At 33.8% G+C, this 22,390-nt stretch overlaps 1 protein-coding gene and 1 long non-coding RNA gene across 2 annotated transcripts in view; one reads left to right on the top strand and one right to left on the bottom strand.

The window, feature by feature from the left end:
• Positions 1 to 22,390, top strand: part of tcerg1l (transcription elongation regulator 1 like) — a 110,897-nt gene that overhangs the window by 70,375 nt on the left and 18,132 nt on the right. Inside the window, exon 6 of the mRNA XM_051124700.1 lies at positions 18,315 to 18,437. Within this exon, the coding sequence (XP_050980657.1) occupies positions 18,315 to 18,437 (123 nt within the window). The remainder of the gene's footprint in view (positions 1 to 18,314; positions 18,438 to 22,390) is intronic.
• Positions 18,288 to 22,390, bottom strand: part of LOC127174317 (uncharacterized) — a 62,457-nt gene continuing 58,354 nt past the window's right edge. Inside the window, exon 4 of the long non-coding RNA XR_007828869.1 lies at positions 18,288 to 18,414. This is a non-coding gene — a long non-coding RNA (uncharacterized LOC127174317). The remainder of the gene's footprint in view (positions 18,415 to 22,390) is intronic.

Raw genomic sequence — 22,390 nt, 5'->3', positions numbered from 1 at the left:
AAAAAAACAGAATAGTGAAATGTAAACTCTAAAAGAAATTATGATTTATGGGTTTGTAGCTCTCAATTCTCACTTTTTCTTGACCTTATAATTTATCAATTACCTTTTAAATAAAATAATAATAATAATAATAACAATAATAAATTAATAACAATATTTATTATTATTATTATTACTACTACTAATATATACTTATTAAATATAATGATAATATTATTATTATTATTATTATTATTATTATTATTATTAATTTATTTATTTTTTGTGAAATATTAAATTTGAATGTTTTGTTATTTAACATTTTGTTCCTCTTTTGTAAGTTGCATTTGATAAAAGAGTCTGCTAAATGCATAAATATAATAACTATAATAAATTATTATATATATAATAATAAACTAATCCTGTTTTGTTTATATCCTGTGATAGAAACAAGCTTCCATAGATATGAGAGTAAATAATGTCAGAATAATAATAACAATAATATTAATAATAATGATGATAATGATAATAATAATAATAACAATAACTAAATAACTAACTTATTATTCCGTTCGAATGATTTATTATTCAATATTTCGTTCCTCTTTTGTTATTTGCATTGGATAAAAGAGTCTGCTCAATGCATAAATAAAAATATATTTTAACATAATATTGCTATTATGTGAAGTGTCTCCTTTAAAATTAAGTTGTTGTTGTTTAATTATGCAGTCTTCCCAACTGAATAATTATTGTTTGTTTCTTGGGGTCATTTGTTTTCTTTTTAATTACTAAAATTCTGTAAATACTTTCAGAAAGTCTCCTCTGTGGGAGTTCAGTTTAAATACTTGTTTTTTTCTTCGAATTAAAAGTTTCAGAGCCCATGTTAGTGTTCCTCCATCAGGCTGCCTACAGGATAAAATTAATGAGCATATCAGAACGAGCTTTGGCATATTTATGGGTCTCACAGGCCTGACAGATGGAGAGAAGGGAGATGTTTTGAGAGTCCGCTAATATTGGACTGATTGTGCTTATCCTGCCTGCAAACAGAGAAAGACAGCAGGATCTGGATGGATCAAATACACTGGTACTGTTATTACAGATCAGCGAGTTTGGTGTGAAATGTTCAAATATTTAGGGTGGAGGAAATAGAAAAAGCTGTCAAACATAGTGCCTTCACGCTCAGAATTCTCACTCCAGTTTCATGTCAAATGAACATCTCGGTTCTAATTGTGTGTATGAGAAATTAATTTTTAATTCCTTATATTTTATCTACCCCAGTTTCATCCAGATCGATTTACATTCATGTCTAACATACTGAGCATTATTACCCAACCAGGAGCTCTGGTAAAAGATGTGTCGCTGGGAATCTTTCAATACAGCGAACACCCAGAGCTTAAAAGTTGCTTTTCAAGAAGTTTGTGCAGTGCAGTGTGTTCAAGGACTAGAGACTGAGGACTATTGATTATGAAAGTACAGCATCTGCCTACCAATAATGCAAGTCCTTCTCCATAGACAAGGTAAGAGAAATTACGTTGCTTTATCAGAGGAAATACTGTGCCACTTCAAGCACTGAAAAGTATTATAAAACAGCATATTGTGATTGGTAAAGACTAGAATCACCGTAGTCTTAACCCCATGAATTCAGAATCGGTGTATTTTTGTCCACGTGAATTAGCTTGCTAGTGCAGTGACAAAAATGGCTAATGTAGTGACCAAAATTACAGAAGGTTCAAACGCTCATTGATGCTTCAGAAGGAAAAACCATGCATTAAGAGCCGGGGGGTGAAAACTTTTGACCAGATTGGAGATGTGTGCATTTTTCTTATTTTGCCTAAATATCTTTTGTTTTTGTTTTTTATTTAATACTGCCCTTCAGAGGATATAGAAGATAGTTACATGTTTCCCAGAAGACAAAATAAGTTAAATGTACCCTTATCTTCAAATTCCAAAAGTTTTCACCCCCTTTTGTAATGCATTGTTTTTCCTTCTGGAGCATCAGTGAGCATTTGAACCTTCTGTAATAGTTGCATATGAGTCTCTCAGTTGTCCTCAGTGTGAAAAGATGGATCTCAAAATCATACGGTCAATGTTGGAAAGGGTTCAAATACACAAAAATGCTGAAAAACAAAACATTTGTGGGACCTGAAGGATTTTTCTGAAGAACACCGGGCAGTTCAACAACTGTTCAGGACAAACAAGGGCCTCATGAACAACTATCACTAAACAAAAATACACATCTGTGGATCATTCAGGTAACAACACAGTATTAAGAGTGAAGTATATGTAAATTTTTGAACTGGGTCATTTTTAAAAATTCAACTACTATTTTCTCTTGTGGACTGTGTGTAAACGTCTTTTATGTGAAATATCTTATTCAGGTTAGTACTAAATATTGCAGATTCTGCAAGGTGTGTGTAAACTTTTGACCTCAGCTGTATAGTATATTAAAATATATACTTTGAAATTATATGTATTTGGATATATTTTGCACATCTGTAATGAAATCTGCAGTTATATTTAAATGTAATATTTAATACCACAATACAGTTGAAATTATAATCAAGTATTTTACATCTACTTTAGTATGTAGGTCAACACATCAAAATATGTTTTCTTGTTTAAAGAATGAGAAAAGAAAATAATTATTTAAAATGTGCTTTAAAGAAAAACTTTTAATTTGACAATGTTTCTTTGTAGGTGTACTCAAGAAATGTGTTTAAAAACACTTAAGTGACCTTGTATTTAAATATTATATTATCTGCAAGCACAGTTTTTTATAAATACTTTCAAGTACACTTTAAGTTTACATTCAAGCACACAAAGGTTAGCAAGTAGCAAGTTCACAGCTGTGTTATAAACTAAAGTCTGTCAGCTATTTTAAAAAGAAAACTCTTTCAATCAAGCCATTTCAAAGAGTTTTTAAGTTTTTGATGATGACCTGGCACTCTCTGAAGTATGCATGTTTTGTTATGATCTGAAAGAGTATGTCATACGGTATCTTGCACACTGGCACTACAACGCTTGTACACAAAAATGGTGGATGTTTGTTTTCTTCGCATGTCAACCTTACAAAGTATTACATCATGAAAGTGTCCTGATCACAGTCTCTTTGATTTAATTTTCCACTCATCTCTGAGAACGGTACTTCAGACGCTCTTCAGGATCTCTCTCTCGCTCAGTCTTTGTTCCCACTTAATTTAAGTGGAACATGTGTTTAGAATCAAGGCCAGCGTTCTAAGCAACAGTATCAGTACTAACTCGGTAGTGTGTTCATTTAACCTCTGTTGCCGGCACTAAATGACTAACACTTTAAAATTTTCCGCAAAGTACTTGTAAATCCTTGAGCGTCCAGTTGAGTGCTCAGAAACCCAACAAAGTAAAATGTCTTTACAGTGTCAGTTCACGCTAAAAGGACCGGCTTAGACTGACACAAACTTCTATGCAGTTCCAGGTTGGTTTGGCTGATGGATCCATAAGAAAGGAATGTTAACCAGCAAAAACTTGCTGCCTCACTGACTTAAACGGCAGCATTTTTGGACACCTTTTAAAGGAGAAGTCCCCCCCCGCTATTGTGCCCCGATTTTGAACTTCCAAAATGCAGTTTAAATGCGGCTTCAAACGATCCCAAATGCGGTTGTAAAGGAAGAAGGGTCTTATCTAGCTTAATGGTTGGTTATTTTCATAAAAATAATAAAATCTATATACTTTTTAATGCCAAACGCTCGTCTTGTCTTGCTCTGCCTGGACTGTTTTTGTTCCGGTTCATGACATTTAGGGTATGTCGAAAAACTCCCATCTCATGTTCTCCCTCAACTTCAAAATCATCCTATATCACTGTTTTACCTCTTGTTAAGGGTGTTTGATCTTCTTTGCATGTTCACTTTGCAAAGACACTGTCGGCACTACTGCAGTGATGTAGGATGATTTTGAAATTATTTTTGAAGTTGAGAGAAAAAATACGATTGGAGTTTTTCGACATACCCTAACTGTCTTGAGTCAGAATACACAGAGTTCAGGCAGAGCAAGACAAGACGAGCATTCGAGATTGAAAAGTATATAAATGTATTTTTTTAATGAATATAACCAATCGTTTTGCTAGATAAGCCTTCTTCCTCGGCTGGGATCGTTTACAACCGCATTTGAGATCGTTTGAAGCTGCATTTAAACTGCATTTTGGAAGTTCAAAATTGGGGCACCATATCAGTCCATTATATGGAGAAAAATGCTGAAATGTTTTCCTCAAAAAACATAATTTCTTTACGACTGAAGAAAGAAAGACATGAACATCATGAACTACCTTTACTTTTAAATAATTAATTAATTTATTCACTCATTCATTCAGTGGAAGAAACAGGCTTTCATAGATTTCAGAATGCTTCTCATGCAACGTAACATCATGGTGGTTCTCAACTGAGTTTGTCCTTAAAACAATGTCTTTAAAATTGAAAATTAGAATTCATTATTATTTGCATTTATTTACATTTACATTTACATATGCCAGTAATTCCCTGCACAAAACCCATTGCCCAGTGAATATTGACTGATTTTTGTCTAGTTTTTTACTGAATATACGCATAGTTTGGTTGAATCCAAATCTCAAAAATATCAAGAACTATCAAGATATTGAGGGCATTTTCTAATTTCTATTAAAAGTTGGAAACTTAACCACTACAGGTATGATTATATGGTTGGTTGCATTTATTTGCATTCAGTACTGTTTTAGATCTTTAGAATTTAAACGTGACTTTTTTTTTTTACTGATTTTTTTAACTGAAATCATTAGTAAATTTCACAATTAATTATAAGGAAATGGCGAGTTGCATTGTTGACGGCTTCCTACTTCTACAGTGCACTACATTTTTTGTACACAGCAAAGTACATTTTTTGTGCAGTCATTTACAAGGTGGGCTTGTAATTCTATTACCCATAAATGCTGCAGGAACGTAGATGTCCAGAAGCAAGATTGAACACCTGTCTAAAGATCCTAAGTGACCTTTAAAGCAAGAGATGTTCTTCACAGATGGAAAATGGCTGGCATTTAGTATAATTGACTTACTTCACTCTTGTAATCTCTATTGACCCAGCACTTCCTAGGGACAGAAGTACATCCATGTCCTCTTATCTAGATCTCAAATTAAATCCAAATTCATTAGTAAGACAAACAGAACAGAGCACATAATGAAGAGCAAGCAAACAGCCATATCACAAAAAGGACCTTGCAGGAAAGTCTTTGCTGCCTATTTTCTGCTCACATAGTGCTGTTCTCTGAAAAAAAAAAAAGTCATTCTTTAACAAAGCATGCTGGAATTAAATAATTCATATAAGAAAGAGTAGTCCTGACCACATAGTGAGAACTCACTTAGCATTAACATTTTCCATCCATGTTTCACTTGTACTACTTTGCCTCTTTCGACACGACAATTTAGGAAACAATCAAGGATTGCCTCGTCTCAGATGTCTGGCTAAACTCGAATTGTTTTAGGATTTCCCAGAAGTTAAACCTCTTTACAGTCACAAAGACTGGGGATCGTTGTGGGAGTTGCAAGCATCAGTGTTTGAATTGTGTCAGAGCTTTTCCCTAAGCACCCTGTGCCATTGTCAGTCCATGTCTGTAAAAATCGAATACATGCAGTTTCTATGAAGTAAAACAAAACATAAATTAAAACTGCATTATCGTATAAACCCACCAAAATATTTAGGAAATGTTCATATGCATCATTAGATTTATGCAGTGTGTAGTTGAGCCAAAGCTAGAAGTGCTATTTTTCTATGCAGAGCAGCCTGGGTTCAATTCCCATGCTGGAATAAATGGCTTTCCCCCTTTTTTAATAAATCAAGCAATCAAGTAAAATTGCAAATATATGCCAGTGGATGTATTAACAGGAGCAGGATCTCATTTGATGTTTAATTTTAGTTGTGACTTGATTAACAACCTGAAAGCAGCGATGAACACATTTTCAGTGTCAGCTTCACTTTATTTAAAGACTACTGCTGTTAAAGTTACTATAGCAGATACCTGCAGGTGTATGAATAAAAAAAAAAAAGTCATTTTGTCAAAATTTTGACCGGTATATACAGTATATGCTACCAGAATATATAATTAAGATTTTTTTTTTTTTTTTATGTTTTTGAAAGATGTTTCCTATGTTCACCAAGGTTGAATTTTTATCTATCTATCTATCTATCTATCTATCTATTGTTCGATCCATCCTTTGTTTGTTTGTTCATTTATTCATTTGTTTGTTCCTTCCATCCATCCATCGTTTGTGTGTTCCATCCATCCTTGGTTGGTTATTTTGTTCCATCCATCTTTTGTTTGTTTGTTTGTTCATTTGTCATTTGTTCATTCTATCTATCCATCGTTTTTTCATTCATCCATTTGTTTGTTCACTCTATCTATCCTTTGTTTGTTTGTTTGTTCATTCCATCTATCTGTCTGTCTGTCTGTCAGTCTTTCTATCTCTTTCGTTTATTTGTTCCATCATCCATTTATTTTGTTCGTTTGTTCCATCCATCCATCGTTCATTCGTTCATTTCGTCCGTGCATTCCATCCATCCTTGGTTGGTTGGTTTGTTCCATCCATCTTTTGTTTGTTTGTTTGTTCATTTGTCATTTGTTCATTCTATCTATCCATCATTTTTTCATTCATCCATTTGTTTGTTCACTCCATCCATCCATCCATCCATCCTTTGTTTGTTTGTTTGTTTGTTCATTCCATCTATTTGTCAATCTTTCTATCTGTTTTGTTCATTTGTTCCATTTCCCATTTATTTTGTTCGTTTGTTCGTTCGTTCCATCCATCCATCCATCATCCATCCATCCATCCATCCATCCATCATTTGTTCATTCCATCCATCCTTCTTTCATTCTTTTGTTTGTTCATGGATTCGTTCATCCATCCATCCATCCATCATCTATACAGGCACAGGTTTTTTGGTCTGGTTCTCATAAGAGTGCTTGGAGATTAGGTGTAGTGTTCACAGTGTGACCCGTTAAATAAAACTATTAAAGAAAAGTACACTTAAAAAATACAATTTTAATATTTACAATTTATTTATTTATTTATTTTTGTTCTTTTAATTTTCAACATTTTCAAAACCTAAAATCAGAAAGCTTTTATTTTGGCAAGTTTCTGATAAGTAATGAACTGGCGGAGTTGTACAGTGTTGCCAAGTTTGTGTATTTCCTGCAAAATTGGGCTGTTTTAACACTGCCACGGGTTGAAGCGACTCCAATAACGTGACATTTAGCCCCTGGAATGCAAATTTTTATAGGGGAACCCAGCCAAAAAACATTTTTTTACCTCCCAGAATGCGATTTTCACTGGGGGAACTGGGCGATTGGGTTGTTTTGAGTAGTAATTGAGCGGGCTTTGTTGTGAAAACCTGGCAACCCTGATGTTGTGTTTGAGTGAACGATTATAGCATTTGGTCAATAATGAAATTCTGGTGCTTGACCAAAAATGAGATAACAATGTGTTGTTCCCCTGGTCTTACTGTTGTTTTGATGCACTTACAGACCTATTGGTCCTTTCAGCCAATGTTTTGATTTTTAAATTGTCTTTTGAAGCACTGAGCTGCCTTGTGTCTAAAGTCTGAGCAAGTTTGCCCATTATTGCCCCAGAAGTGAAGTGTCCTAATGACACTTTTGAACTTTTGTTTTAGTGGGTTATCAGAATCAAACAGTAGGTATTGATTTGTGTTTCTTGCAGACTTTGATGTCCAGTATCCTGCCTTCTTTTATTCAAACTGCTGAGTCCAAAAAGGCCAATTTGTCTCTTGCACATCCTCCCATATGCACTTAATGTATCTGTCCACTTAGTTGATGCATTCTGGAATGATTTGTACTCCTTTGTTTGATTTCAACCTAGTGATCATGATGACCCCATAACCAAAGGTATAATTCATCCAAAAATAAAAATTCGGCCATCATTTACTCACTCTTTTATTATAGAGAAAATCTCTCTATATAATGTCTATTATATAGGTTCAGGTTTGGATTTATATTAGGGTGAGTAAATGATGACAGAATTTTCATTTTGGGGTGAACTATGCCTTTAAGATCTAAAAGGAGCAGGCCCAATGGAACAACTGATTTTAAATTTTGAAATGTTGGAATTTTTGTTAATGTGGAATTAAAATGTCGATATTCAAACTGCCTAAATTTTGTTGAGTTCCTCACTTTCCTCTGTCTCTATGGGTTTGTTCAGCCCTGCTGATCTGTGTAATTCCCAAATTAATGTCACGCATCTGAGGCCTTTTGTTTACCTGATCTTTAGACGGATCTGTTTGGGGAGATTAGCAAGGCCAGGGGTGGCAACCTTGGTGCGACAGGTCTGATTGGCCTCCCACAATGCACTGCTGAGGCGTGACATCCTTCAAAAACAGATAACGGTAGATCAGTATCAGAAAGCATAGGTCGACAAGCGCGTACGTGCACGTCCATGTGTTCACATGCAATCTTGTGATTGCAAAAAACAGTATTTCAATCAGTTTTCCCAAATATAGAAATAAGACTGATTAAAGTGCCACTCGATGGGAAAATTACAGGGAGAGATATCGAGTGCAGGCCATGGCGAAGTGCTCCAGTGAGGACAGCTTGTGAAATTGCGTTGTCATTTTTATATGACAGGACGATATTACAAACAGGAACTCATCTTCAAAGTTTTGGAGACGTGACAGCCTAAAAGGGGTAAGAGCCTCACTTTTGGCCCCGTGAAAAACTAGAAATTTGGATCCGGAGATTGACAGTATAGGTTGCATCGCCACAACTCCAATCTTAGAAGCCTTCAGAAGCTGTATCTGATAGCGTGTATCAATTTCACGGATGTTATGAGCGGGATTAGTTTTGGCAACAATAATGAATGCAATAATACTTCACAGTGAAACCCATTATCCAATCAAAGGATCACAGGCTGATGTTGTAAAATATAAAATTCATTTTGTTTTTAGCGGGCTTACACCCAGATAACCTAAATCTCTCAGGCACTAAACTCCAACCCACACTGGGCTTTTCATAATTATTCCCAGAATTAATTAAAGGAAGAGTTTAAGCACAGCTTTTAACATTCAACCCATCACTCCCAAAACACTCTCGCCCTTGGGCCAGTGCGTTTAGCTCGCAAGAGGGAGTTCTTGATGCCTCCACAAAGGAAGCCTTCGGTTCGGTTGCGTCTTAAGGCCAACAGTAGTCTCAGGAGTTGAAATGCTCGCGATTCTTGGCAGATGTGCCGCACGTCTTCGCTCATTGATTCTGATGTGCGTTTGATGTGCCGTGGGACTCAACTAGGTCACATTTTATTCCTTTGTTTCTTTGATACGAGACGTTTTGGCAGGGCGAGGTTTGAAATGGTAGGGAGAGGCAGCCAGCGCTCAGAGACTCTCTGAGTTTGTCGTAAATACTATGACTCATAAAATGGATTATGAAGCACAGAGTTTTGAAGCCGTAGGTTTAATTATCTCACAGCATGTGATATTATTACACATTATACGTAAATAAAAGCAGCATCATTGTTCCCTAGAGTTTGTGAAAGCGAGAGGCAGAAAGGTGATTTACATGGTTTATGGCTGTGCAGCACATCAATACTTATTAAAACTGCACTGATATCAGAGCTGGAAGTTCAAATGACCCAAAAGGTGTTTTGAGCCCAGAAAACTTTAAAGTCACGTAACCTTAAAAGTCTTTTCATGTGCTGTTGAGAAAAACAACTGGACCGTTGAGAGATTTAGTTAATACAAAATAGTTTTTATTGATTCAGATTGAATTCTCTCCAAACAGCACTTTTCCTCATTGTTAAATTTGTAATAGCCAATTTTGGGAAGTAAAAGTTTGGGGTCAGTACGATTTTTAATAATATATATATATATATATATATATATATATATATATATATATATATATATATATATATATATATTTTTTTTTTTTTTTTTTTTTTTTTTTTTGAAAGAAACTCATACTTTAATTCAGCAAGGATGCAATAAATTGATCCAAAATGGGAATATGTATTATTATGAAAGATGCTGACAATCGAGCTTTGCTATCAATGTTGAAAACAGTTGTGCTGCTTAATATTTTGTTGGAACCTGTGATTTTATTATTTTTTTTTTTAAAGAAATTAATACTTTTATTCACCAAGGATGTGTTAAAGTGCTAAAAAGTGCACTGTAAAATCTAATTAGTTGGGCTTACTTAAAAAAAGCATGCAAACCGATTGCCTTAAAAAAACTAAGTAAAGTGAAATAAGAATAGTATGCTGTACTGACAAATGCTTAGTATAGTTTACTTACACGAGAGTTCTAGTAACTAAAAAAGAACTGTAGGGGGTACTTAATCATTTACTTTAGGCTTACACTTGACTTAGTATAGCTACTCACTGACTCCCAGAGTGCACTGCGGCATGAATAAATTATGCAATTGCTTTGTTTTACTGTTGTTGTTTTTATTTGCTAATTTTATTTACTGACTTGTGTCAGCAGTAACACAACAAAAAGAGAAAATAAAATAATATAATGGTTATTGTCACAATTAATAAAAATAAATAAAATTGAATTGTTACCATTGTTGTGATTCATGTGCTGAATGTTCAAGTTTGTGACTTGAGCACGTTATCACAAATATTAAAGGACTGTCTCAACCCAATAAAGTTTCTCAAGGTGTTTATGAAGAACAATAAAATTGTAAAAGATCATTAATAAACATAAAAAATATATTAGCTAAAGAATTGGAAAGATTTAGCTAACTGAAATAACAGAACTTGAAGGTTACCTTCTAAAAGCAACCTACTTACTACTTTTCTTCCCTTGAAATCAAAAACTATGACTTCATGTTGCATTGCTGCATCAATAGGAAGAAAATTATAATAAGAAAAGCAAAGTTCCAAGTGCCCAACCAAACGGAACATTAATCACTATAATGGTAAGTAAAAAAAAAATAAAAAAAATAATAATAATAATAATAACAAAAAAATAAATAAATAAAATAAGACACACCAACAACATTTTACGAAAATCAACATCAATTTATGAAGTCAGCTTATGTGATGTTCTCTCAAATATATAGTTGTACTGAAACAACATTCAAGATGACTTTGGGAAATGAGTGAAGGTAAGTAGTGAAAAATAACTGCATATTAACAATTGCCACCTCAAAAAAAAAAAAATATTTTCTTCTTCTGTTGTTATTTTGCAAATTAGCAACATATTAGTGCACTGCTGCCTCTCACTGGTTTATTAATGTCATTGGTTTCTTTGTGGCTACTTGAATATTTTAAGTAAGCATCATTCAAAGTAGTAAGTAAACTGTTTTACTCAAAGACTTATATTGTTGAAAAAAGAATAAAGCTGTACTTTTTAACTTTTATTCATAATAAGCAAAAAAAAAAAAAAAAAAAATAAAGCAGCATAACTGTTTCCAACATTGATAATAACAGTAATTAATCAGCATATTAGAACGATTTTTGAAGAATCATGTGACACTGAAAACTGAAGTAGTGGCTGATAAAAATTCAGCTTTGCATCACAAAAATAAATTATATTGTAAAATATATGAATATAAAACACTATTCTCAATATTACATTTTTTCTGTATTTTTGATCAAGTAAATGCAGCCTTGATGAGTATAAAAAAACATTAAAAACATTAAAAATCATACTGATCCCAAACTTTTGAACGGCAGTGTATACACAAACATATATTCGGTAATTATATAATATTTATATTTAAAAAATATAATATTTGCAATAATATATCACAGTACTAGTGTTTACTGTATTTTCAAAAATACAAATAAATAAATAAACCTTACAGACCCCAAACTTTTAAGCAGTAGCGTTTGTTTATTTGTTTATGTTTGTTTTTATAGTTACAAATGTACAATTTTCAAATGAACAGCTTTTACAGTTACACATTTTGTTTATGAAAATCATTGTGTGCTCTAGTCAGTTTATTTTTTCTTTTTTTCTTTCTGAGAGACAGCACTGATTATGGGAAATTTTGTCTCTGCTTATGTTTGTCATTATATTTCAGTATGGTGGTGACTTGTTCACTCATTTACTGTCACTACATAATTCACTGTATGAAGAAAGAATGGGAGAAAATTTGTATATTTGCTTACAGCTCCAGACAATATTGCAGTTTATATAAGATTTTTGGGTTCAGGATGATGAAACTACTTTTCTAGTTTGATCAAGCTTGTTCAGCCTTTTTTCTGTAGTACAAAAGTTAAATATATTTGAGACAGATAAGACCAAAAAATAAATAAATAAAATTAAAATACCACCTAAAAGTGATTGTTATGATTAATGTGTAAATGAAATGCTAATGTAATGCTACAAATGTGTTGTTTTTGCACATTATTTACAACATGATGATTATTTACCTTTTTCCTTATAACTTCTAAGTCAAATTTGCTCATTCACTTTCAGGATTATTAGTTAGCACCTTCATGGTGGTGATCTTGTTTAAAAGGGCTGGTGATGTGATAAAAGGTCCATAAAAATTGACCAGCTACCCAGTTCTGAATGAATATAATCAGAAGTTACAGAAGCGTATCTGATGGTAAGCCCAGCGAATCGTCTCGGTGAGCAGATACGATCAGGTACGGGACTTCAGTCAAGGTCCAGTGTCAGCAGTAGCAATACATTCTCATTCATAATGAAGAGGCTGTTCTGCTTCCCAAATAAATAAACATTTATTATTCTCTCGGTCGCATGAGCATGACAGGAATTGTAAATTGATACAAATTACTGAGATACACAATGGGTGCATTACAGTTCACCTCTTTCTTTATGACAAATGCGTCTAATAAAAGACGTGGTCTGTTCGTAAATAGACTATGCTAATATTTTGAAATGTATACACAAACCTATGCGTAACTCATAGGCTGGAAGCTGGTGTCGCTACAGATCCATGCTGCAATATGCTTTTCACAGGTTATTTTGGCAGTCACTCGCAGCATGGATGAGACTACCTGTACTTCTCCACTTTCTGAATGCACATTTTGTGGGAAGGTATTCTGAGAGAGTTGCATGAAATATTGCAGAATCTCACAAGGTGGATTCTTAGAATCTCTTCTTATGAACTGTGCAATTGCTAGGCTATTTATGTATTCACTTTGAATAATCAGCTACTGTTTTTTGTGTGGTTAAACAAAAACCACATATAAATCACAACAATGAACAGTAGAAGATAAGAAACCTGTAGACACTTAGAACTTCGTAAGCTGCATACATTTGCATTTTATTGCTTAAAGGAGAAGTCCATTTCCAAAACAAAGATTCATATTATAATGTACTCACCCCCTTGTCATCTAAGATTTTCATGTCTTTCTTTCTTCAGTCGTAAAGAAATTCTGTTTTTGAGGAAAACATTGCAGCATTTTTCTTCATATAATGGACTTTGAACGATTTTGAACTTTCAAAAGGCAGTTTAAATGTGGCTTCAAATGATCCTAAATGCAGTTGTAAACGATCCCAGCTGAGGAAGAAGGGTCATTAAAAAAATACAATTTAAATACTTTCTAATCTCAAACGCTCATCTTGCCTTTCTCTCCCTGAACTCTGTGTATTCTGGCTCAAGACAGTTAGGGTATGTTAAAAAACTCCAATCGTATTTTCTCCCTCAACTTCAAAAATCATTTCAAAATCATCCTACATCACTGCAGAAGTACCGACCCAGTCTTTGCAAAGTGAACATGAAAAGAAGATCAAACACCCTTAACAAAAAAGGTAAAACAGCGATATAGGACGATTTCGAATTTAAGGGAGAACATGAGATGGGAGTTTTTCAACATACCCTAACTGTCATGAACCGGAAAAAAATTGTTCAGGCAGATTAAGACAAGACGAGCGTTTGGCATTAAAAAGTAAAATAACAGATCGTTACACTAGATAAGACCCTTCTTTCTCGGCTAGGATTGTTTACAACCGTATTTGGGGTTGTTTGAAGCCGCATTCAAACTACATTTTGGAAGTTCAAAATCGGGGCACCATATCAGTCCATTATATGGAGAAAATGCAGAAATGTTTTCCTCATGAACATCTTGGATGACAAGGGGGTGAGTACATTATATGTAAATCTTTGTTTTGGAAGTGGACTTCTCCTTTAATGTTTCCTTATAAAATAATTTATTTTAGCGCATACTAAGATGTCACTTCCATAATGCAAAGCAGTCGCTACATATTTTTTGTAGGAAAATGCAGACGTTTGTATTACCTTGATTTCCTCAACAACAAGCCAAAAGGATTTGTGCATTGGCATTTTGGATTATTGCAGAAAAGCAGCTCTGCGACTAACAAAAGTTATGATTCTTGTATGTTTTATTCAAACTTTATTGGACTTCAGAATCTCAATGCTCATTCACTGCCATTATAAAGATTAGAAGAGCCAGGACATTTTTTAATATAACTCCAGTTGTATTTGTCTGAAAGAAGAAAGTCATATACACCTAGGATGGCTTGAGGGCGAGTAAAACATGCAGTCATTTTAATTTTTTGGGCGAACTATCCTTTTAAGCTTCCAACAGCTCTTTCAATCTTTGTTTAAAATGTACAAGTTGGAAATCTGAAGTTGGAAAAGTTTGCAAGAGCACAAGTATAAAATGGAAGAGTTTTCTTGTTTGATGTGATGACATTAAATTGCCTCTGACAACCTCTGTAGTCCATTACCAGCCTATTTCAAGACACATAAAGCCATAAAAACAATTACAAGTCTGGTATTACTAGTGTATTTTATGTCCTATAACAAAGCATGAAAATATGCTACTGTAAGCCATATTCCTTATTTCAAGCATTTAACCTAAAAATCCCATTGACTTTGGGGCACTGGAACTCACATGGCAACAAAAGATACTTGATTTAATTGCTGATTTAATTACTGAATCATTCATTCATTTGATTCGTTCGAACAGCTGATTCATTTAGGAATAAAGCAAGTGACTCTTTATGAATAGGAAATTGAATCATTGATTCACTAGATTTGTTTAAAAGCGCACGTTCATTTATAAACAAAACCCCTGTGTTGGAATGGAGATGCACAACAGCTCAGTTGTGACTTGTTCAGAACTATTTTTGATGATGAAATAGAGTAAAATCAGGCAATAGTGTTACAGTCAGACAATATTAGTCACTTAATAGTAACTTCTTGTTTATTTAACTGCTGTATTAAATCAATATCTCATTTACAAACTCCCTTAAAATTCATTAAAAATGTAACTCATCTTAGTTCATCGCAGTCGCACAAAAGTCCATTATAATCAACTTATAATCAGCTCTCTACACTGCACAATGAATCACTTACTTTGTTTATGAAAGAATTGGTAAGATATGTCTGTGATACATTACTCAACATTGCAAAAACCTTTGAAGCTTCCCTGATCGCAAACACAAATATGCTGATCGGGTCAGTCACACTGGTGCTCCTAAATTTTTTTCATAGTCGCACGCATAGTTTTCAGTCGCACTGTAGAGCCCTGCAAATGTATCTCTAGGTCATTCAACACAGTTTTACCCTCTATTTGTGTGCGCTGTGTCTTTTTATGCATCATTAGACTAGCAACATGCTAATGCCAAACTCTAGTTGGAATCAATTATGAGTCGAGTCTCCCATGCAGAATTGCTGCCTATGTAGAACACTCGAAATCAGTCACACATGAGGTTTAATTTCCTATACAGGCTGTAGTCAGCTTGGTTTTGGAGTCTTACATTATTAGCCAAAAGCATTAGGCTAAAACTTCAAACCAAATAACGAACAGCGAGCAGCAAAATGCACCGTTTTAGACCTTGCATTTTAACCTCAGAAAATCACCATGCATCATGTCGACTGTAAAGGTCTCCGTCTCTCACCCCTAGCAACCATTTGTCTCATACAGGTCATTCCGAAAGCTTTCACTGCTTCTGTCTGATGCCTTCATAACAACAGATTACAGATAATGTCCTCTTGTCACCCTCTATCCCATCAGTCCTGACATCAAAACGCATCAAAGTCTCTTAACCTTCCCAAGAGTAATATCAACCGATCGACCCTGTTTTGATTCGCTCGGTTCAGGGCGAAGACGGGTTTATACAGGACGCCTCTAAACCTTTATGAGCAAATTCATCCTTTTTCATTCTCAAAGCGAGAAGAGAAAAGGTGTTTAAAGGGCTAGCGCGCTCAAAAAATGAAAACGTTTGCTCAAGCTTATGTTGTAATTTAGACAGCAAGGCAGTGAACGCTACACTCTCGTTGTTGATTTTGGTAGCTTTAATCAGTTTTTAGGTTTTTGATCATGCACTTTTAATTATTTAATGACTGAGCTGGAAGCCATCTTTTTACAGAGGCCCGCGTGCCTGTTCTCATTAAACGATCTCAGATTTTTATACGTAAGACAAGCAGCTAATTCAAGATTGATGAGATATGTGCAAGACGCGTCCTCAAACGGCGCAGGCCTTACAACATTGTGTGAAATAAATGAAAACTAATGCCCAGTAACCTAGAGACAAGCCAGATATCCTGAAGTGTAGTAATGATCTATCGCTGCCCAAGGTTATCAATCCAGCATTTGTATGTCTCCCAGATCTGAAAGTAATGGCAAGAACAGCCGTATTGTTTCAGCGAACAGATGCAAATCATGAGTTCATGCATCATTAAATGTTTTAATGAGCAGATCTCATCATCTCCCTCTTCATTTAACTCCCATAATGCACAATATGTCTTTTCAGAAAAGTAACTGACAGGACACAACAGTGACTGATATTATTTCATAATTAGGTTCCAGACGCAGAAATAATAACAAATGCAATGATTTATTAGTCTTCTACATTTAAAAATATTTTTTGAGGAGAACTTTGCTAACAAGTCATTTCATATGGATAAATAAATAAATAAATAAATAAATGATATTTTTTGTTATTTTAATTTACATAAACTTGCATTCAAATATATTTTTGTCTAGCTGCAAATAATACATATTTTCAATTACATGTATTCTTTCACCAGGGTTATCATAGTTAACTAAAAAAAAAAAAAAAAAAAAAAAAAAAAAAAAGCCAAATGAATACACACACAGTGGTACTAAAAAAAAAACCTGCCTGCCTGCAACTGTATTGTGGAAATATTATTATTTTTATTACTATATTTTATTTATTTTTATTGATGGTATATATTTTTTTATTGTATTATTTTACATATATTGTTTTTAGTATAATTTCTTTCAGTTTACATCATTTAACTTTTTTTTTTTTTTTTTTTTACATTTTCTGTGCAAAAACATGTTCCTTTCATTAAATGAAAACAGACTATACTTATCGATTCTTGGCAAACAAGTTATCATTTCATATGGATAATTAATTAAAATAAATAAATAAATAAATAATTTGTAAAATTAATAAATAATTAAATTTTTGTCTAGCTGCAAATAATACATATTTTCAATTAAATGTCTTCTTCGACCAGGGTTATCATAGTTAACTAAAACTAAAACTAAACAAAAAAGGTACATAAAATCCTAAAAAAAAGGGAAAAAAAAACATAATAACTTCAACCGTTTTTGTGAAGCAGAACATCACAAATGCTTTAAAATGCATCTGCTTTCTGCGCTCGTGGAAATGGCACATACATATTCAACCTGACAATCTGTCAGCCCCTCTGGATTTCAGCAATGCCCAGCCCAGAGCTGAAGCCAAATGTAATTAACCTTTATGAACAAGCAGAGTCTGTTGAGCAGAATTCGGACAGACGCTAGAAAATTAAAGGTTAAATATGGCCCGGTTGATGAGAAAGAGCCGCGAGCCTCTTCCAACATTTTCAGTGCTTAACCAATCAGACGAACTTTTGATTGAAGCTTTGATCAGTTTAATAAGTTTAGAGAGTAAAATGAAATGCTCTTTTGATTCCCAATGATGAAAGCAACATTTATGTCGATCTAGGGAGTTATATTGCTGATTTGTCCTCCTGTAGGTTTGTTTATGCAGGGTTTGAGATTTAGAATTTAATCCATAGCCTTATTGGCTTGTGGAAAATGGATAGCCAGACTGATTTGTACTGCATAATGTTTGTGTATTTTGCAGTGTGTCCTTGCCATCTTCTCTCTAATAGCATTACTTTTCACAGTTCGTCACAGTTAATCAGAAAGAACATGGTTTAATGCAATCCCTGCTGTAAAAAACAGCTCATTTCAGCTTAAGATGGTCCAGTTGGTCCATATATATATAATTTTTTTTTTTTTTTTGAGCGAGATTTTGAAACTAGTTTGGCCTTACCAGTCTGTTTAATCTGTAATTCTGTCTTTCTCTCTCAGTAGGTCTCTGTCCTTCATGCATAGTAAAATCATCTCCCATGTTCTCTTTGTGGCATACAGGAACACGGAGCAGTTGGGAAGGCTTGCTACCCATCCTGCCCTCTCAGATCACCGCTGTAACATCACTCACTGCCCCTGGAGTGACCCTGCTTACTGGAAACTGGAAGAAGCAGAGAGCAACAAGTAAGATAACTCATAATATAATACAATCTTAAATAGCGTTGTCACACTTGCTTTTGCATTGTGTTTGTCAGCGTGATTTCATCATTGGTATTTGCACACTATGAATGTAATAAAAACAACAACAAAAAAATCATCTACATGATTCGGCCATAGTCTTAAAAAATGTCATGTGGTGCAACCATAATTTTTATTAAAATTAATTCATTTCCTTAACATTTTTTTTTCACAGTAATTACAGTGTTTAGAAACAAAGTATTTGCATTTCTTTTGAGTTTTTGCCACCTTAGCAAGACTTATTTTTCTGTAAATTGCATAAAACTGATAAAATGTTTTAAAAATACCATTCACTTAAGCATACTGTAGCAGTGATTCACATTTTAGCCACAGAAATTAGATAATTTATTTTTAATTTAATACAATTATTGCTATTATTGGTCGGACCACATGATGAGTGGTCGCTACAAATGACACAAAGTATCTATTTAAAGAAACCATTATTTAGACCCAGTTATTTCTAAACTTTGCCCAGTCTTGGCTGCTCAGTTGACCCTTTGCTGGGAGTTTGATTAACAGGCGATCTGACCAATCATATTGTCGAATCCGCCGTTTTTGTCCGACAAACAAACCAGACAGGAGAGCAGATTAAAGTTGGACTTAAAAACTTGAACTTAAAAAATAGTGTGTATACATCTATTCAAAGTTGAAACAAGATACCTTCTAATGTTCCTTCATATTTATTTTGTGCTATAACTTGTAAAAGATAATTGGTTCACATGCTGCTTGAACTGAGGTGCTACAGCGATCTGTCACGACACATTAAAGAGCCACAAGACTATTTGTTGTTTGAATTTCTAAAAGAAAAGGACAAAATTTGAACTCTGAGACTTTAATACCGAAATTAATCTGCTCTGTCTTGTATGTTGACGTATTGTCAGTGTCCTCTTTGCTCCGCAATGTATTTTCCAATGCATGAGAACATGATGTGTGGCATAAAAGTGCCATGGTTTGTCGGACGTAGCAACAGTAACTAAGGGGGGCAGGTCTTTGAGAATGGCTCAGGTTCTGAGATGAAATCATAAACATCTGTCTTACAATAGAAAATTACATCTGGAGTTTGTGCGTGACTGCAAGGTCAGAATAAACATGCTGCCTATGGTGAGCATTTATTTTACTTTGCTTGGCAGTGGAATCTGGTAAAATAGATTAAAATAGATATTAATAAATATATAACAAATTGCTAATAAATGCATAACTCCCAAACTAAAATGACATTTTTTAAATCATTATTTTTTGCATTTTCTCTCATATTGTACAAAGAATAAACATAAACCATCTGAAATGACCGAAATTGCATAAAAATCTATTCCAAATGATACTAAAATAAAGTATATTATGTATTTAAACCATCAATTGAATATAAAAGCACAAAAACAGCCAATCTGGGACATATATTTATAATTGAAAACTCTGCAGTGGTCGCACCATATGATATTTCAAATTCAGTCAAACTTTACAAGCACAGAATTGACCACCTGAACAAAACAAGCTAGCTTCCCACGAAAGGTCACTATGAAATTAATAAAAAAATAATAATAATTGCAAAAACAACTTAATATTCGTTGTTGTTGTTTTTTTTTTTGAGGTCATACCTCATGATATCCAAATGTGGTAACTACATGCCAGCCATTAAGGATTTTTTGTTTTTCTTCCAAATTTGAAAGAGAGTTACAAATCTGCATGATGATTCTGTGGGCCCTTGGCAAATTGGTATATGAGGCAATGTCCTATATTTGAATGGATTTCAATATAAAAGTCCCAAAATGGTAGATTTTTGATGGTCGCACCACATGATATTTCATACAATGGAGATTATCGGACAAAGTTAGTTTGAATATTATGATAGAAATATAAATACAAATGCTGTGTGTGTGTGTGTGTGTGTGTTTATTTATATATGCCATATATAAAGAAGTACCTCTCTCACACATATATATATATATATACATCATCAGAGTTTTCAACTCTGATAATAATAGAAGTGTTTCTTGTGCAGCAAACCAGCTTATTAGAATGATTTCTGAAGGATGTGACACTGGAGGCTGGAGTAATGATTCTGCAAATTCTGCTTTGCATCACAGGAATAAATTAGATTTTAAAATATATTAAAATAGAAAACAGTTATTTAAAATTGTAATACTATTTTACAATATTTTACTGTATTTTACCAATGCATAGGAAATTGGATCATAATGTCAGAGCAGCAAATGTTAAACATTATTCTACCTCTATGTATGATGGACAGAGCCAGAATGTTTAGAATAAAAATAACCTGCTTTGAAATCTTTTTCTTTTTTCTTGAAAGCATCATTTTATTCCACCCCAGGTCAATTTTATTTAATAGAGATATTATTGTGCCATCTCTGAAGTGAAGAATTTTCTTCTAAATTGCATCAGTTTTTTTGTTATTTGTTTGACGTTTATTGCAAAAATACCAACCCTGCCGGCACTTCTAAAGAAGACTTTAATTAAAGGACATCTGCTATATAGCCTTTCACATTTATTACTGATAAGGTAGAGAAAAGGATGAAAAGTATTCTTCACTTGCTTTTGCTGTCATCTTAGAATTCATTGCATTTCATACAAGAGAGATATGAGTCTGCACACTCTAGTTAACAAAACTGACCATAATTTTCTTTCCTTCTACACTATGGTGTAGTTCTGTATTCCCTCTGTGTGACACACATTTTGGACAGCAGCCTTGTGTTTATCACAGCATTAACAGCTTGTTATTCGACTAGTCGCCACACAGATATTCTTCTTCATTGTCTTCGTCTACGTAAGACCTCAGAGTGGAAGCGTGCCACAGAAGTGTCTTTGCTGACAGAAACAGATGAATGGTTTGCGTAGGCGTGGATGAGAGGTTTCCCATCAATGCTTCCAGCACTGTGATGATGACTGATATAAATCAAACAGAATCTTCATTCTGCCTTTATTGCAAAGCAGTTGCTTGTTGTAATGCAAAGAGTTGCTATGGGGCCAGAACAGTTTCATCCAACTTTAATCAGGATTTGTCAGTGCTAGTTGTTTTATAAGTAATCCATTACTAGCTTTTCCCCTCATGCCCCCTTTAACTGTATACATACATTACTGTTCAAAACTTGGAGCGCATTTAAAGGAACTATAGATTGAGACTGATGAGAAACTTTGATACTGGCCTGTCTGAAAGTTTAAAATAACCTTTAAAAGCTTGAAGTTTGCAGGTTATACTCTGAGAAGTCTGAAGAAGTCAGACCAATAACAACTCTATATTAGACTACTTTAGACCCCATTAGACCCCATCAGACTGCTAAAGCACAAAAACCATTAGATCTTTACAAGACCTGCTAGGAGTTTCCTTTAGTGTTTTTTTTTTTTTTTTTTTTTTTTTTTTTTTTTTTTGTTAAAATGATTTTGCTAAAAACAAGTTGGTAGGCTCTGGTATGTTTTAGCAAATTGTTTACATATGAAGAGTTTGGTTCCAATAAATGCCTTTTTTTTTTATTTTATTTTTTTTTTTAATTGCGTTCCTGCCAAAATTAGTATTTTATCTATTCAGTATTGAAAAGTTCATTTTTAATTGTATGCAAAATGCGATATCCGCCGTGTTATTCTGTCATGTTTTCTTTGAAAATCAAAATCTGGATTTGAATTTTTAATGTTATTTTAACCTAAAGATGTTATGTGAAAGTTTGAAACAGAAAATAGTGTTTTGTTTTGTTTTTTTATCTTGGCACTGTCTTGGTAAAGAAAACACATTTTTACTTAAATTAATCTAAATGGATTTATAGCATTTTGGAACCCAACTCTTCATATTGTTAACATGTCTTAATGCATTGCTAGCATGTTTCTAGCATAACTGAACACGCTGCCAGCATGTTGTAGCAAGCTGCTAGCATGTTTTAACACTTTGCTAG

Source organism: Labeo rohita, chromosome 12 (assembly GCF_022985175.1).
Source record: "Labeo rohita strain BAU-BD-2019 chromosome 12, IGBB_LRoh.1.0, whole genome shotgun sequence".
Classification (NCBI taxonomy): Eukaryota; Metazoa; Chordata; class Actinopteri; order Cypriniformes; family Cyprinidae; genus Labeo; species Labeo rohita.
The sequence above is the reverse complement of the archived record's forward strand: the minus strand, read 5'-3'. Positions and strand labels throughout refer to the sequence as shown.